This window comes from Pogona vitticeps, chromosome 5 (assembly GCF_051106095.1).
Source record: "Pogona vitticeps strain Pit_001003342236 chromosome 5, PviZW2.1, whole genome shotgun sequence".
In the NCBI taxonomy this organism is placed as follows: Eukaryota; Metazoa; Chordata; class Lepidosauria; order Squamata; family Agamidae; genus Pogona; species Pogona vitticeps.
In genome coordinates, this window is record NC_135787.1 from 21,107,573 (window position 1) to 21,124,904 (window position 17,332).

General features: G+C 42.1%; 1 protein-coding gene across 3 annotated transcripts in view; it reads right to left on the minus strand.

Moving 5' to 3' along the window:
* Positions 1 to 17,332, minus strand: part of EMCN (endomucin) — a 60,076-nt gene that overhangs the window by 15,907 nt on the left and 26,837 nt on the right. For all 3 annotated transcript variants that reach the window (XM_020805435.3, XM_073001870.2, XM_020805434.3), the window contains exons 4-6: positions 10,352 to 10,423; positions 5,888 to 5,959; positions 1,240 to 1,329 (exon numbers count right to left, since the gene is read on the minus strand). In XM_020805435.3, the coding sequence (XP_020661094.2) occupies positions 1,240 to 1,329; positions 5,888 to 5,959; positions 10,352 to 10,423 (234 nt within the window). The remainder of the gene's footprint in view (positions 1 to 1,239; positions 1,330 to 5,887; positions 5,960 to 10,351; positions 10,424 to 17,332) is intronic.

Genomic DNA, 17,332 nt, shown 5'->3' on the forward strand with positions numbered 1-17,332 from the left:
CAATCTGAACTTTGGTGCTATAGTCTAAATATTTTTCAGATTGTTTATTAATACCTATTAACTCTTTTGAATAGTACTTTTTTTAAAGAAAAAGGTTAATGTTCTGCTTTTCTCCCTCAGACTGGCATTCAGTATATGTTACAAACAATAAATAGAAACAAAGGAAGACAAAACAGTACAATAAAAAAATAGAACCAAGAAAACAGTCTTAAAAAGGAATTAAAAACAAATAGTTAAGAAAAAAGTCAGACAGCTTACTCAGTTAAATCTGATTTTAGATCTTTATCTTGTTTTTCTCTTTAGAAAAACAAAAGGATCTCAATTACATGTGTAAATTGTAGGGTTCCAGACTTCCTGTATTGTTTTGTACTTCATGCATAAAGCCATGTACAACATCAAACTAGATGTTAAAAAATGTAAGTCTCCTGTGTTTAATGCTGTTCTTCAGTTGAAGCCATTTTCTTATAGTGTAATACCTCAGCAATCACACTGCAATATAAACGTACATATTTCCTTCCAGTTACAAAACAAAACACAGCTGAGTACAAGATATGGAAGTGAGAATTATCATGTACTATAATAAGCAGATACTGGTATATCTCCTTCATCACTTGAGAGAGTGTTGCTTCTAAATACACACTAAGCATATTGCCCTTTTTGCCTCACATTGTGTAACTTGTAGGTGACCCTGCTGATTCCCCACACCCAGAGTTTGGAAAAGTAACTTTTTTGGACTACAGCTTCCAGAATATTGAACACTAGGAATTCTCATTCAAACAAGAACTTGTTGAAGCTCTGACCATACCAGACCTTCCCTTCCCATGACTACTTCTCCATGTCTGTGACAGGAGTCCTATTCAGTTGTCATGTATTAGTTTAAACTCATGACTGGTAGAGGTGAATGCTGCAGTTTCACCCCCTCCATTGTTATCTCAATTGTCCCTCCTATATGTGGAGGACACTGAGTCTGAAGAGGGGAAAGTTCCACTGTTTGTGGGGTCTATCCACGTGAATCGTGATCTTGGAAAATTTAACTTAGTACCTAATGCCTGACTGTGGCTAGGGAAGAAAACAAGACAGTGTTTATTGGTACACTAACCTTCTGAAGTGTTGACAACCTTTGTGTTCATGTAGGATCACAGCTACCCTTCAGGCATAAATGTAATGAGGAATGTGGATGAATTGGTCCCGGAATGTTATTTACCCTTGTAAGAAGAGGGAACGTCTGTCATCACTTACTTATAGGTTCACTTTTGCTTGATTCTTCTTGAAGGGGTTTTGTTGTACTGTTCAGGAAGCCCGGTGTAGCTGTTGTCTCATTTTTTTTGCCTGCAAAAAAGAAACCCAACTGAATACAAGCTGAACATAATCATTATCTCAAGATCTGTTTGTTTTTACTATCAGCAGACTCCTACTAATTCACAAATTAATTTCTTGTGTAATGAGCCACTTTAATGTGGCAACTCTCACTATTTGTCTACAAGTCCAAATGCTTCTGATCCTATGCAGTTTCCATGCTGGTATCAGCAACCTCCATGGAAACCCTGCATGCATTTAAGCCCATCCTATATTGCTTGAGAATTTGTACTGGACTGGGGACTTGGATGAGTCACTGGTTGAGCAGCTTACCATGGGGAAAACATTATGCATGGGTCGTCATGTTATACAGGTTTTTTTTAAAAAGGATGTACCCAGTCATAGAAGAGACATATTTGTGAGCCCTGAAGGTGGACAATGTTACCAGGGATGTACGGCAGCCAACTGGCTTGATCCATGTACAAATAAAGGTGCCCAGATAGGTGCCTAACCTACCGTGCACCATTTTGGTGACATTCCAATCTGACCATAACCTGGATTTCTGTGGGAGAAAAAATAAGAATTTCCTGTGAATAGGATAAAATGCCTATGGTTATGACCTGAGGTGGTGAATACACAGTACCATCAATTTGGAAGATGTGATATACAGAACAATATCTACTGCTGCCCACAGATACCCTGTTAATAGAGATGGGCACAAAATGAACCACAAACCAAAAAACCCGATGAACTGGGCTGGTTTGTGATTCATTTCCCGACCTAGTTGGGGGACCCCATTTGGCCGAAGCAAACAAAATGGCAAACTTTTTTTCCCCTTTGAGCTTTTTGTTTGCTTCGGCAAAACAAGATGCCGACCTGCCGCCTTCCCGCTGCCCTTGTTGCCTCCAGTCACCTGCTTCTGCCACGGCCACTCTCAGAGGTAGCAGACCTGGCTTCCCTGCCAGGAGCAGCCGCTGCCTCTTAGCATGCACCTGCCTATAATTTTGATCTCAATTCAAAATGATGATCTTAAATCCCAACGCACTGATTAATATAACAATTCTCCTCCTTTTGGATGTAACATCTTGTACGCTTGTATCAATAAAGCAGAAGTCCTCGTTGCTCTGTGTGTTGTGTCTGCTCGCCATTATACACTTAGCAGGTTGATACGAGATTCATAGCCTTTTCTTTCACAGTGGTCCTATAATAGCATAATCTCCAAACCATGGATGCAGATCCGGGTAGGTGGGGCTCGTCAGCCATGGAAGGCAGCCCATCTAGGAGAAGGAAAACTCCAATTTCAAACCTCCACTGCCTTGTGGCTATATCCACTCATGGAAAAGGCTTTAGGAGTTAACCTCGAGGGAAAATCCGGAGCTGGAGTCCCGAAGGCAGCATGTGTTGTTCTGCCAACTCCTGCGACATTGCTGGAACCAGTTGTATTGGCTCTTGCCTTTCCATTGGACCATTTCAGCAATGTGGAGAGGGGGGATCTGCCGCTTGGGTAACAGCCTATCCTCCATATTACCTTACCCGGGCTTCATGCTCTGGAGAGGACACTCCTCGATTCAGAGCATGTTACCATAGTCTCTCGAGACTGAAGGATGCCTATGGATGCAGATCTTAATTTGTTTCATCCTTACAGATGAGAATGAAACATTTTGAAGTTTTTGTCCTGGCAGGATAAGACTACAAGAGATTTTGTGCTCTTGGTTTACTGTTATTGTTATTGTTGATGTTGATGTTGTTGATGTTAAGTCATTTAAAGTGTTTTGTGCAAAATGCAAGTTTTTTTAACTAGAAGAATCTGGAGCAAAATGCACAAGGTTTTATATTATTTTGTTTTTTACTGTTGCTGTTGTAGCTGCTGAAGAAAGTGTTGGCCTTTTAGCTGTTGAGAAGGGACGAAATATCCTCTCATTCACTATTTTTTGTCAACAGAGTCTGCATTAAGACACTCTTTTTTGTTGAGGACAAAAAAAGTGTGAATATTCCCTAAATCCTTATTCCAAAGAGAAGACCAACTTGCCCCATCACTATACAATAGATGAGCCAGATGCAAAAAGAGACTGGGCACCTGTAACTTCAATAGGGGTGTAGAAGAAGGGATTTCTGTGGACGTCACTTGTCGTATAAGCGTCTGTTTCTAAAATTCCTTCTTCTGCACAGCTCTGTACACCTTTACACTTGATCATCCTACATCATATCTTTCATACACTGATGACTCAACTCTTCTGGAAGGCTTTGAAGTAAGGATGCAGCAAGAACTTGCAAAGGTTTCTTTTTAATTTTTTAAAATGTTCTATTCTTGAGCTTGCAAACTTCTTCCTGCATCAATAAGATTTTCTGCCTACCTGTGCAACAAACAACAACAACAACAACAACAACGGTTTCCTTTTCCTTTTTTGTCTTTTCAAAAAATCACAGTTGTCCTTTGCAGGAAACAGCTAAATTCTTTGGAGCTTAATGTCTTTCTGATGGGTCCTGTGCAGTGAAGATACCATGCTGCACAGGAAGCGTAGCAATCCTGTACAACCTGCGACTTCTTTTACCCTTTTGGGCGAGTTCCTATGCAGGAAGTATACCACACAACGCGGGAGTTGTAATTATGTGCAACTTGGCATTTCTTCCACAGAAAATCAACAAGGAAGTTTGGGAGAAATTCCATAAGGTGTTCTCTCTCTCTCTCTCTCTCTCTCTCTCTCTCTCTCTCTCTCTCTCTGTGTGTGTGTGTGTGTGTATGTCTGTGTGTGTCTGTGTCTCTGTGTGTGTCTCTCTGTCTCTCTGTCTCTCTCTCTCTCTCTCTCTCTCTGTGTGTGTGTATGTGTGAAATCTTAAACAGAGAATCCTTACTGCAAGAAAGAGATTTTTTTTTTCTCTCAGTTTCTCACTGAAGGCCGGAAGCTGTGATATTCTGGAAATGGCTGGATGTGGTATTCGTAGGTATTCTTTCTGCTTTCTGTTCTGGTTCAATTGGGGTTTTTTAAATCACTGATTTTGCTTTTTTGTTAACTGTTATGCTTCCCCCATATTTATCACTTTTTAATGCTGTTTGTTGCAAGTTGCTTGTAAAAAGAAGTCAGGAAATACATGTTAAAAATAAATAACTAACATCAATAGTTTTCCCAGGCTAATAGCAAGTAGTTGTGCCCAGCCCTGGCAGAAAGACTCTAGCATAAAATACTCTGCTTGGAAAACTTTCCCATGTTCTGCTCTGCCATTACCCAATATATTTTCCTTTAGCTCTTCACTGAGATGTTAACATTGGTAAGAATGTCTGATTCCAGTCCTTGCCAATTTTCTGCAGATTATCTAGCTCCACCAGTAAGATCCAGATCTACCTTCTGTCCATCCCTGGCTTGGTGCTTCCATTAGAAAACATTCTGTTTGGGAAACTGCCCTACCTTCTGCTCTGTTCTGACCTTACACAATATTGTTCCTTTAGCCCTTCATGGACAGACGTTCCCACTGTGCTGTATGATCCAACAATCCCATTTCAGTTGGCAGCAAACCGTATCTGAATGTTCCATTTATGTCTGTAGGCACAGAGTGTTCTCAGGACTACACACATGGTATCTCTTTAAGTGAAGACAGAGCCTTTATTTTTACTGAGCTTTTATAATCCAGGTATTTTAGACTGGATGACGAGGAACAGTTTAAACACCCTTGTCTAATTAGCAAGCACTGCTTAAAGTCACAAGTAGATGTTATTTTTTTATTTCCCTTTTCTTCTTTTCCTATCCAATAAGCTTTATAAAACCTCTGAGATGTCTAGCTTTCTAGTTGGGTACTGAATAGGCCCACTCTGGGGAATAAAGAATGGAGCTAATTACTTACTTTCTTGTTTGTTACAGTCATATCCCATTTAAATGCCAATGAGTATTAGGTACGTATGATATGTATGTGGCTTTCCTCCTCCTGTCTCCTTAAATGCTCACAATGGCTCTCTGAGGTAAATCAGGGTGATAGCAAATGACTAACCTAAGATCATCAACATATAGCAAAGTAGACTAACACGGCTACTCACTGAAAACAAGATCACCCAGTGAATTTCATGGCTCATGAGGGATTTCAACCTGAATCTCCCAAGCTCAGTCCAACACTACAAATGTTAAACAGTAGGACCCCTATATCAATGGAATCAATATCCACGGTTTCACTTATCTGCAGTTTGCCACAGCCCTATATACAACATACAAGGGTACATCTTTATGGTCTTTTCACCATCCCCTTGTATGTGGTATATAGGGTTCCCTCATTTCCATGGTTTCAGGAATCTACAGTAGATCATGGAACTGATCCTCTACAGATATGGGTGTCCTACTGGTTCCATTTCTTCTTTATTTTTTTCTCAACAACAACAAAACAGGTGCCACAGGGCTGGACAGAAAATTAGCAATTTTTTTTGTGTGTATTTGAGGCGAATTCTCTCCAAGACTTTTTTCACAATTAGCTATAGGTTCAACTGGGAGTTTATAATTGACCCAAAACAATACAGAAAGGATATTTCCATTATAAAACACAGTATCATTCTTTAATAGGATGACTGTCAATACTTAAGTAAGAACTGAATTATAAAAGGATGTCTTACCAGGAGCGGCTGTTAGAGTAGAGTTTGGTGTTGAAGTCACAGAACACTGCACTGGTGATGTAGTTATCTTTTCTGATTTGAAAGGATAAATAACAATACATTAACCACTGGTCTTAAAACATACAGTATATATCAAAGGTATAATTAGTAGGACAGATGGCGCTTTATTCAGATCACTTTCTTATCTGAATGTTTTATTTTCCCCAAACCCAATAAACACGGCAAAACTCAACCACACCTCAGAGATACGTGAATCGTCATTGGTGTGACCCAAAAAAACCCATCTCAGACATTTCAGATACAGTCCAAGAGCATTTGGGTTTGCCAACACTGGGAACCGCAGGCCTAGAACATACTCCCCCTCACCCAGGCACCATGCAATAGTGGCGGGTCTGAGCCACTAGAATTCCACTCTTTTATTCAGACCATATTAAGCAGTTGAGGTGCTTAAGGTCTAAATAAAATTACGGACTTACTCTCAAGCACTGCAACATAAAACATAGGTTATCTACTGATCATCAAAGACTGGTTTAAGGAGGGAGGAAAGCGACTTTTGTTTACTGTACTTTTAGAAGTCAGAACTTTGATAGAGACCTTTTGCGTGTCTCGGTAAAGTTAATCTATCTAAAAGAATTAGTGGAGGAAAAGAAATTACTATAGGTATTATACCTCTTGTATAACAAGAGGTGACAGCAGCCACTATAACTGGAGCAAAGAAAAGAAGAGCTGACAAATCTTTGCTCCTAGGAAGGGTTCATTTTGTGGAACTGTAATCAAATGTTTTTATTTGGGCTTGGAGGGGCTGTTTAATGAACTTGATGTGCCTTGTTCTGAAGTGTAACCAAGTACACTTTGAAGAAAGTAACTTAAAGTAATAATTCATCTCACAGGGTTTATAGCTAGAGATGGGCACAAAGTGTGCTGGGTTGTCTTAAGTCATCAGCACATTTCCTTACCCCAACCCAATCCTTGCTGGTTTCCTCACTCACCAGATGGTGTATACTGCTCATTTCCTCCTTGTTGTGTGACCTTCTAGTTCTGGCAGGAGTATGAACTTCCCTTCTCTGCCTCCTCCAGCAGCTGCCCACTCAGAAGAGGAGGTGGAGCAGGGGTTCTTGTAGCACAGCCTTTGGGTGGACAGCTGATGCAAGAGGTGGAGAAAGAAGGTCCATGCTCCTGCCATGACTGGAAGATCACATGAAAGGGAGGTAACAAGCAGTGCATGCCAGCTGGTGAGTGGGAGAGCCAGCGGGGTGGTGGTGGGGGGTACAGAACGTGCAGCACCTATGGTGCCATGCCATTGATTTAAGACAACGTGGCACGAAGTGCTTCATGCTCAACTCTATTTATAGCCAATATGAAGGTATAGTATTTAAAATATTATCATTTCAGATGAAATATATGTTTTGCTACAGGCAAAAAGATGGGGCAGAAAATGAATGAATGAATGAATGAATGCATGCATGCATGCATACATACATACATACATACATACATACATACATACATACATACATACATACATACATACATACATACATACATACATACATACATACATACATACATACATACATACATACATACATACTCTTCCAATATATAAGTAAGTGACTGGGAGAAAGAAATTATTTAGAGAAAGCAATACAGTGATGGACATTATGAGGGTAGATGGCTCTCTTCTAGGAATGCCAAAATCTTGGCTATCTGATATGGTTGTCTTGGAGGCAAATGTAGAAAAAAATGTTATTTCCCATAACAGAAGCCCAAAGATAATCGAGTCTATGTTGCATGAACTCTAGTGGTAATTTAGGGACGAAACATGCAATTGAAATATGATGATTTCACCACATATATGTCAATAAAATCAAATTTTACAACCCCAGCACCAACTTAATTTGGGTTCAGATCTTGGCAGAATTCAATAAACAGAGCAGTCATAATTCAAGGATATGCTAAGTACAGGGTTTGACCTTTTGCCGGTAAAACCACATTCTGCCAGCACGTCTCAGATAACTGCTATGAGTCAACAGGTCTTCTGGCTAACATCTACTAGCAAAAGATCCCTAAAGGAGATAGAGAAAAGCCAGGGTGATGCCAGATGCAAACCTTCTTCAGCCCAAGGATGCAGCTACAATATTAGCACAAAGTTAGTCCAGGATTAGGTCAGGTAGCACTAAGTAATTTCCAGCATCCATTGGCTAGGAGAGGTTTGGATTCAGCTGAGCACAGCTACCCTCCTCGACTGTCTTTGCCAGTAAGAATTGTGCTCTCTGTTGTGACTACCCTTTGCAAGATCATATCTAGCACCTAAAAATAATATAAACATGAAAGCTCCATAAAATTGTGCTAAGAATGATTATACTAAGAATGACAAACTTGATTAAGATACAAGAAATGGCAATGATTCTGGTTTATTTATTGAACTCAGCAAAATTCCATTTAGTGATGTTAAAATATGGGGTCTCCTTGAAAAATTCATTTTGACTTGGTACAGCATGTCAGATTGAAATGTTTACAGTAATAAACACCATCACTCAAACCTTCACATAAATCTTCCAGGTTGGCCAGTGATGGGCAAGGAAATAATTGACTTCCAAAGTTCATTCAGGCCATAATTTGAAATTAAACTGTAAAATATAGGCATGCCTTAGCTCATTTGATTTTCTCTGCATGCCACAAGTTTTAACTTTCATTATAGGTTAACTCCAGGTGGCTCTGGTTGAGTGATATCCTTGAGGTAAGAACTGCTGTATGACCTACAGGAAAAGAAGTAACATTAATGTCCTTTGTTTGTTTCTTCCCATCCATTAGGGTTTCTGCTACATCCAATGGGTGGATGAAGGATGGTAAATAAGAACTCATTCATACTCTGAAGCATCAGTTCAGTGGTATTTACACAGGAATCAAGCAAATGCAGTATGTGTCAGTATTTTTAAGCTATAGGCAAGCATAAAAGAAAAGATGCACTTCCAATGCTATGGTTAACTGAGATGCTTTTGTGTACAACCATGTGATCTGTGCACTGCAATGTAAGAGAAAAATTAGCATATTCTTTTGCATGTTCTGTACATGAGCTTGTACATCTCACATATTCACGTGTATACACACTAAAGAGAGATGATACCCTTATGCAGAAGGTTGACTGACAGTATATTTTGAGTGGTGCAAGAGTTAAATGAAATGGCCTTCTGCAGCAAGTTGAAATACAGTGGTGCCCCGCATAGCGACGATAATTCGTGCAGCAAAAATCGTCGCTATGCAGATTCGTCACTATGTAAAATTAAAAAGCCCATAGGAATGCATTGAAACCCCTTCAATGCGTTCCTATGGGCTTAAAACTTACCTTTTAAGCGAAAATCCTCCATACGGTGGCCATTTTAGCTGCCCGGTAAGCGAGGAATCTGTCCCTGTTTTACCCAGAGGCCATTTTGGAACCACCGATCAGCTGGGAAAAAATCATTGCTATGCGAAAATCGGTAAGCGAAACAGCTTACCGATCATCGCAAAGCGATTTCCCCCCATAGGAAACATTGTTATGTGATCGCAAAAGCGATCGCAAAAACATCGTCGCTATGCGGATTCGTCGTTAAATGGGGCGCCCGTTATGCGAGGCACCACTGTACTGTATTATAGTATCTTTAGTGCAGAGCAGCGAAACCTAAATTACTGCGTAGGATCCAGACAATGTTTTAACTCTGCCTTACTAGGTCTTATGTATGTATCAAAGCAGTCAAATCACCCATTATATGCTAACTAGGTATGGGAAGGGACTTCCATTGCCTTCAAAGGAAGCTTTTTCCTAAGTGTTGCTGCTGCATGTTGAGCAGAAGGAGGGGAGCCCATAGGCAAGATCCAAAAGGCAATTAAAACTACAACACCCTCAAAAGACTATGCCAGGTGGCTCTCTTTCCATTAAATTCTTATTTTTACACATGTCTATGAAGAAACGTTGCCCTTTGTTGCTCCAAGAAGAAATGTATTTGTGTGATAATAACTCAATAATAATTAATAATTGTGTGTTCTGTGTCGTCAAATTGAAACCAACTTATAGTGACCCTAATGGGGTTTTCAAGGTAAGCGAGATATTTGAGGCATGGTTTTACCAGTTCCATTTTCCTAGTCACTTTCTGTGTCTGAGCCGGGATTTGAACCCTGCTCTCCAGAGCCCTAACCCATCACCCTGTCCAGGACATCACATTGGGAATCCTGATTAATAATTACATGTCATCTACAGTAACTGTTTTTGACCTATGTTGATCCTTTCCAAGAGTTTCTAAGTAATAAAGTACTCAGAAGCAGTATACCAGTCTCTGCTTCTGGTGGTGTTCTTGGACTGTGCAGCTTGCTCAAGGCTACATAGGCTGGTTCTTTTCCAAAGAGGAACAATGGGAAACTGAACTCCTGACATTTGGCAAGGTACACAAAAAACCCATTCATGAAAAAGAACAACATAATACATACCACCAGTTGTGCTATTGCTCGTTGACAGAGATGTTAAATTTGATGAAGGAGTTGTTGCATTTGTTCTGGTATCTGAAAGACAGAACATGAAACTTTGGCCATGGGATTTCCCCTACCACATACACATTAAACACATGCACACAGAAAGCCATGCTATTTCATATGGAAAAAGGAAAACCAAGTTAGACAATAACTTTATGAGATTGCTCCCCTCTATGGTGTGATATTAGCCCCTGGCAGTCTGCAACTGTATTCAGGCTTGATCAAGGTATTCTTGATCAGTATAAATGTTCTGGAAACTGCAGTTCAAACTTCCTTAGAAACACAGGCTTGGAGGTTCTGCTGAACATGCCCCTGAATGCTCAGGTTTCAGTATTGGCCAGGAGTGCCTTAAACCCAGGTGAGGTTGGTGCCCCAACTACTCCTTTTTCTGGAGAAAGCAGATTTGACCAGTTGACATATGCCTTAGTAGGTTACTGCAATGATCTCTCTATATAGGGGTGTCTTTGAAGAGGATTCAAAGTTGGTCCACAACAAAACAGATTGGGTTCAGCTTGATATGCTAGTGATATTTAAAGACCTAAACAGTTTGGCATTGGGGTATTTAGAAGGCGATGTCCTCCTGTAGAAACCTAAAGCTACTGATATCACATTTAAAGAGTCTCTTATACGTTCTAGCAAAGATGAAGATATACCGTATTTTTCTGTGCATAAGACACCCCCATGTATAAGACACCCCCCACTTTTCTAATCCCAAATTAAGAAATCTAATTTAGCAAATGTAGGGTAAAAAGGATCAAAGCCCTGCAGGATCACTGTATTTTCCATGTATAAGACACTATTTTTTTTCTAAAATCATTACACTAAAAATTGAGAGTCGTCTTATACACGGAAGTAAGCTGAGGAGAAAAAAATAAATGGAGGGGGCTCCACTTATTTTTTTTCTCCTCAGCTTATTTCCGTGTATAAGACGACCCTCAATTTTTAGACAAAAGTATAGTCCTATACATGGAAAAATATGGTATTTGCCTGGGACCAGAGGGAAGGGAGAGAGAAGATATTTGGTGGCTTGGCCTTTGGCATGGGGTCACAGGGAAGCTTGTATCATGTTTTCAATCACTTTTTAGAAATTGATGAAGATGTTTTTCAGGAATGCTTTTAGCAGGAGATTTTACTTGCTGTTTTAGTTAATTTCCATTTAACTCAATGACCTATGGTTCCTTCCAGCTCTGCAGTTTTAAGATGATGATTATTAAAAGAACAACAGCTCTCTCTATGTGATATTATTTCTGCTCACTGCTGATCTTGAACCATTAAAAAGACCCATCCAGAATATATAAATGTTGAGAAGGTATAAATCTCTCTCTGTATAAATACAAGACTAAAACTCATTATTCTCCTTCAACAAAGAAGGAAGTTTCCAGAAGGGAGTTGTCTGCATGATTAGGCAAGTTTATGAAACATCCAGGCAAACTTGAATGTATCCATTTCATTTCTCTGATTGAGGGAAAGGGCTGTTTCTTTAAAACATCAGAAAATTCATGTAAATTTATTATGGCTCAGTTGAAAAGACTGTGCTTGTCTCAGTAATATCTTTTGCAAAGTACATATTTTACAGCAGAAAGTAGTATTATTTTGGCATATTTATCTGAATTCTGTGCTTGAAATGAGATTGCTGAGTGACTGTTTTTTAAGAGGTTACTTCTGAGTGAGAGCTTTTTTTTGTACATTTTTACTGTTCTTTTATTATTATTATTATTATTATTATTATTATTATTATTATTATTATTATTATTATTATTATTATTATTATTATTATTATTATTATTATTATTATTATTATTTATTGAATTTATATCCCGCCTATCTGGACTATAAGTCCACTCTAGGCGGCTTCCAACATATAATAAGGATAAAATACAATTAAAAAACATATGCATAAACATAAGTAATAATTACAATCACAACAGACAAAAGGAATATAAGGAAAATTAGAAAAGGGATCAGGAATTGATTGGAGGGAAGGCCTGGATGTATAACCATGTTTTTAATTGAGTTTTAAAAACACCCAGCGTAGGAGCCGCGCGAATCTCTGGAGGAAGGTTGTTCCAGAGGCGAGGAGCCACCGCCGAGAAGGCCCGGTTTCGTGTCTTCTCCTTCCGGGCCTCTCTCGGCGTCAGGCCCCTCAACCTCACCTCCAGACTCGCGCGGGTGAACCGGGTAGACCTAGGTGGGAGCAGGCGTTCCGCCAAGTATCGAGGTCCTAAGCCGTTTAGGGCCTTATAAGTAAGCATTAGAACTTTGAAGTCGATGCGGAAACGGATGGGCAGCCAATGCAATGCGGCCAGCGCTGGAGAAATGTGTTGATATTTTCTCACTCCGGTAAGGAGTCTGGCCGCAGCATTCTGCACCACCTGAAGTTTCCGCATCAGCCTCAAAGGCAGCCCCACGTAGAGCGCGTTACAGTGGTCTAATCTTGAGATTACGAGCGCATGCACCAAGGTAGTGAGTGCCCCCGTGTCGAGATAGGGCCGCAGCCGGGCAATCCGCCAAAGATGGAAAAAGGCGGTACGGACTACCGACGCCACCTGTGTTTCCATGGTAAGCGTCGGGTCCAGATGTATGCCCAAACTGCGGACCCCACTCTTCGCGGCCAGAGTTACCCCCCCAAATGTGAGAGAGTCCCCCAAGCCGCTAACCACGGGGCCACCCACCCTCAGAACTTCCGTCTTGTCCGGGTTCAGCCTCAGCCCGTTCTCCTGCATCCATCCCAGTACGGCCTCCAGGCAGCGCTGAAGGGACAGGACAGCATCACCTGTATCAGGTGAAAAGGAGATGTAGAGCTGGGTGTCATCAGCATATTGGTGACACGAAGCCCCACATCCCCGGATGACCCCACCCAGCGGCCTCATATAGATGTTAAACAGCATTGGGGAGATGATCGACCCCTGTGGAACCCCACAATTGAGACTCCACGGGGCCGAGACACTCTCCCCAAGCTGGACTCTCTGGGGACGGTCCTCCAAGAAGGAACGGAGCCAGGCAAGAGCCGAGCCACCAATTCCCAACTCGGAGAGCCTCCCCAGGAGGATACCGTGGTCGACGGTATCAAAGGCCGCTGAGATGTCGAGGAGGACCAACAGAGACATTTTTCCCCTGTCGGCCTCCCTCAACAGGTCATCATACAGGGCGACCAATGCCGTCTCTGTACCGTGGCGCGGCCTGAAGCCCGACTGGAATGGATCCAAGGCATCTGTTTCATCCAAGTATGCCTGAAGCTGGTCGGCCACCACCCTCTCCACCACTTTGCTCATGAAAGAAACATTGGCGACGGGCCTATAATTGCCAATTTCGTCCGCCGCCAAACTAGGTTTCTTTCTTATGGGCCTAATGAGTGTCTCCTTGAGGGCAGAGGGAAACCTGCCCTCAAGGAAAGACCCATTTATTATTGCAGTGGCCCATTTTCTGGTACAATACTGCAAAAATAAATACACATTTACAATTCTGTTGGAAACTAGTAAAGAAACCAGAAGCATTCACTAGAAGTTACTGGTTGACATTGTGAAGGGTAGCAATTAGAGTCTATAGCTATCTCTCATTGTAGGGATAAAAAACAATACTCATATGCATTGGGTTTTGTATAAATCTAGGTCACAAAAAGGCATATTATGCACTTATTAGGCCAATAAGAAAGAAACCTAGTTTGGCAGCGGACGAAATTGGCAATTACAGGCCCGTCGCCAATGTTTCTTTCATGAGCAAAGTGGTGGAGAGGGTGGTGGCTGACCAGCTTCAAGCACAATTGGACGAAACAGATGCCCTGGATCCATTTCAGTCGGGCTTCAGGCCGCGCCACGGTACAGAGACGCCATTGATTGCCTTGTATGATGACCTGTTGAGGGAGGCTGACAGGGGTAAAAGGTCTCTGTTGGTCCTCCTCGACATCTCGGTGGCCTTCGATACCGTCGACCACGGTATCCTCCTGGGGAGGCTCTCCGAGTTGGGCATCAGTGGCCTGGCTCTTGCCTGGTTCCGTTCCTTCTTGGGGGACTGCCCCCAGAGAGTGCAGCTTGGGGGGAGTACTTCGGCCCCGTGGAGCCTCAATTGTGGGGTTCCACAGGGGTCGACTATCTCCCCAATGCTGTTTAATATCTATACGAGGCCACTGGGTGGGGTCATCAGGGGGTGTGGAGCATCGTGTCATCAATATGCTGATGACACCCAGCTCTACATCTCCTTTTCACCAACTGCAGGTGATGCCGTCCTGTCCCTCCAGCACTGCCTGGAGGCCGTACTGCAATGGATGCGGGAAAACGGGCTGAGGCTGAACCCGGACAAGACAGAAGTTTTGAGGGTGGGTGACCGTGTGAATGGTGGCTTCGGTGGCCCCCTCATGTTTGGGGGGCGGCCCTGGCTGCGAAGAGTGGGGTCCGCAGCCTGGGGGTACACCTGGACCCGACGCTCACCATGGAAACCCAGGTGGCGTCGGGAGTCCGCTCTGCCTTTTTCCACCTTTGGCGGATTGCCCGCCTGCGACCTTACCTCGACACGGGGGCGCTCACCACCTTAGTACATGTGCTTGTAATCTGTAAATGAGATCACTGTAATGCGCTCTACGTGGGGCTTCCTTTGAAGCTGATGCGGAAACTTCAGGTGGTGCAGAATGCAGCGGCCAGACTCCTTACTGGAGTGAGAAAATGCCATCATATTTCTCCTACTCTGGCCATGCTGCACTGGCTGCACATCCGTTTCCGCATTGACTTCAAAGTGTTAATGCTTACATATAAGGCCCTAAATGGTTTAGGACCTCGATACTTGGTGGAACGCCTGCTCCCACCTAGATCTACTCGGATCACCCGCACGAGCCAGGAGGTGAGGCTGAGGAGCCTAACACTGAGGGAGGCCCGGAAGGAAAGGACACGAAATCGGGTCTTCTCAGCAGTGGCTCCTCACCTCTGGAATAACCTTCCTCTGGCAATTCGTGCGGCCCCTACGCTGGGTACTTTTAAGAGCCAACTTAAGACATGGTTGTATGTTCAGGCCTTCCCTCTTGTCAATACTTAATTTCTTCTTTTTCCTTTCATTTATTTTTTGTTTTATTATTGCATGTGTTACAGTCTGTTTGTTAAATCTTTATGCTTATTGTATATTCTTTTATTGGAAGCCGCCCAGAGTGGTCGACCAGACCAGATGGGCTGGATATAAATCAAATAAATAGATAGATAGATAGATAGAATAGATAGATAGATAGATAGATAGATAGATAGATAGATAGATAGATAGATAGATAGATAGATAGATAGATAGATAGATAGATAGATAGATAGATAGATAGATAGATAGGTAGGTGGGGGAAAGAAAAGTACATTCCATTCTTCCTTCCTTCCTTCCTTCCTTCCTTCCTTCCTTCCTTCCTTCCTTCCTTCCTTCCTTCCTTCCTTCCTTCCTTCCTTCCTTCCTTCCTGTCTTGCTTGCCTGTAGACAAGGTATGAAAATGTGTGTTTTCTAGGTCATTTTTGCTTTAAATCCCACCTGCTGATCATTACCACCACCATCATCTTAGAATTGCAGAGCTCTAGATCAGTGGTTCTTAACGTGGGCGATAATGCCCCCCAGGGGGCGATTTCATTTTTCAGGGGGGCAGTAGAACGAAAAGGGGCGGTGTGGGGGCGCTGGAGCAGAAGGGGGGCGGTAGGGGGGCGCTGGAGCAAGCCAAACCTGTGAAGATGGCTACAGCCTTTTTACAGTGTGCATGAATATATATTTTCCTCCAATCTTAATTTAGTTTCAGAGTTTTTGTCTTGAAAGTTTTAGTTCCTGCATTGCAGTTTGTTTTTATGCCCTTTTTTATATTTCTTTTTGCGTCTTAAAATTCGCTTGCAACTAAATCATTAAATGTTACTTTTTTGGGGCATTTCATTTTCTTGGAATTGAATTTTGTTTTCAGGGGTCATTGGATTTAAGTGTCATAAATAAATAAATAAATAAACAAACAAACAAACAAATAAATAAAAGGATATCATCACCGTGGGGAGGGGGGCGATGATAACTTCCTCAATGGCTCAAGGGGGCGTTTCTTTCAAAAAGGTTAAGAACCACTGCTCTAGATCATCGAGTCCAGCCCCTGTCAGGGAGGCTCAGTGGGGAACTGAACCCCCAACCTCTGGCTCCACAACTAGAGATCTAAACTACTGGGCTACCCAGCAGTTCTATATCACTGTTTACCATGTTCTAGAAAGCGTTAGCTCTGGAGGGGGGAGTTCTTTAGGCCCAACTCAATTGTGCTTCCATTACACAGTTGTGGGTCGTATGACTGGATGCTGATCAAGAGTTAATTGCACTTAGATGCCACTGAGTTCAGTGGGATTTGTTTGTGACCATAACTAATTTCTCTCATTTATTTCAATGGGACCTCGGCACAGCTAGCTGGATCTAAGTCATAGTGGGTGCATTTTTTCCTGTAGCAAAATCTTTGCATTTGGTTATCCAGAGAAACAGCAGCACAGTAATACTTTGAAATCTGAGCTGTCGGGGAAATCAGTATTTACACCAGCGGTGAGGATGAGAACCAGTGGCCCTCTGCATGTCATTACATTGCAACTCCCATCTGTCCTGGTCAGCACAGTCAATACTGAAGAACGATAGAAAATGAACCAATGAATGAATGATTTGCTGGATAGGAATCTGGCTTCAGAGCCAGGGCTTTGGCGTTTGATTTCCCACTGTGTCCCCTTGACAGGGGCTGGACTCAAACATCCATAGGGTTCTTTGCAGCTCCGCAGTTCTAAGATGATGATGATGATTATTATTAAATGTAGTCCAACAACATCTGGAGGTTCACCTGCCCCTCATTTTTGACCTATATTCTTTGCCTTCCTTCCTTTCACTAGCAGTTGCAATAGCATTGGCTTTAACTGTATTAAATAGGAACATTTATTAAATAGGAAGTTTGCTATTATTGCCCACTTACATTGCAGGGGT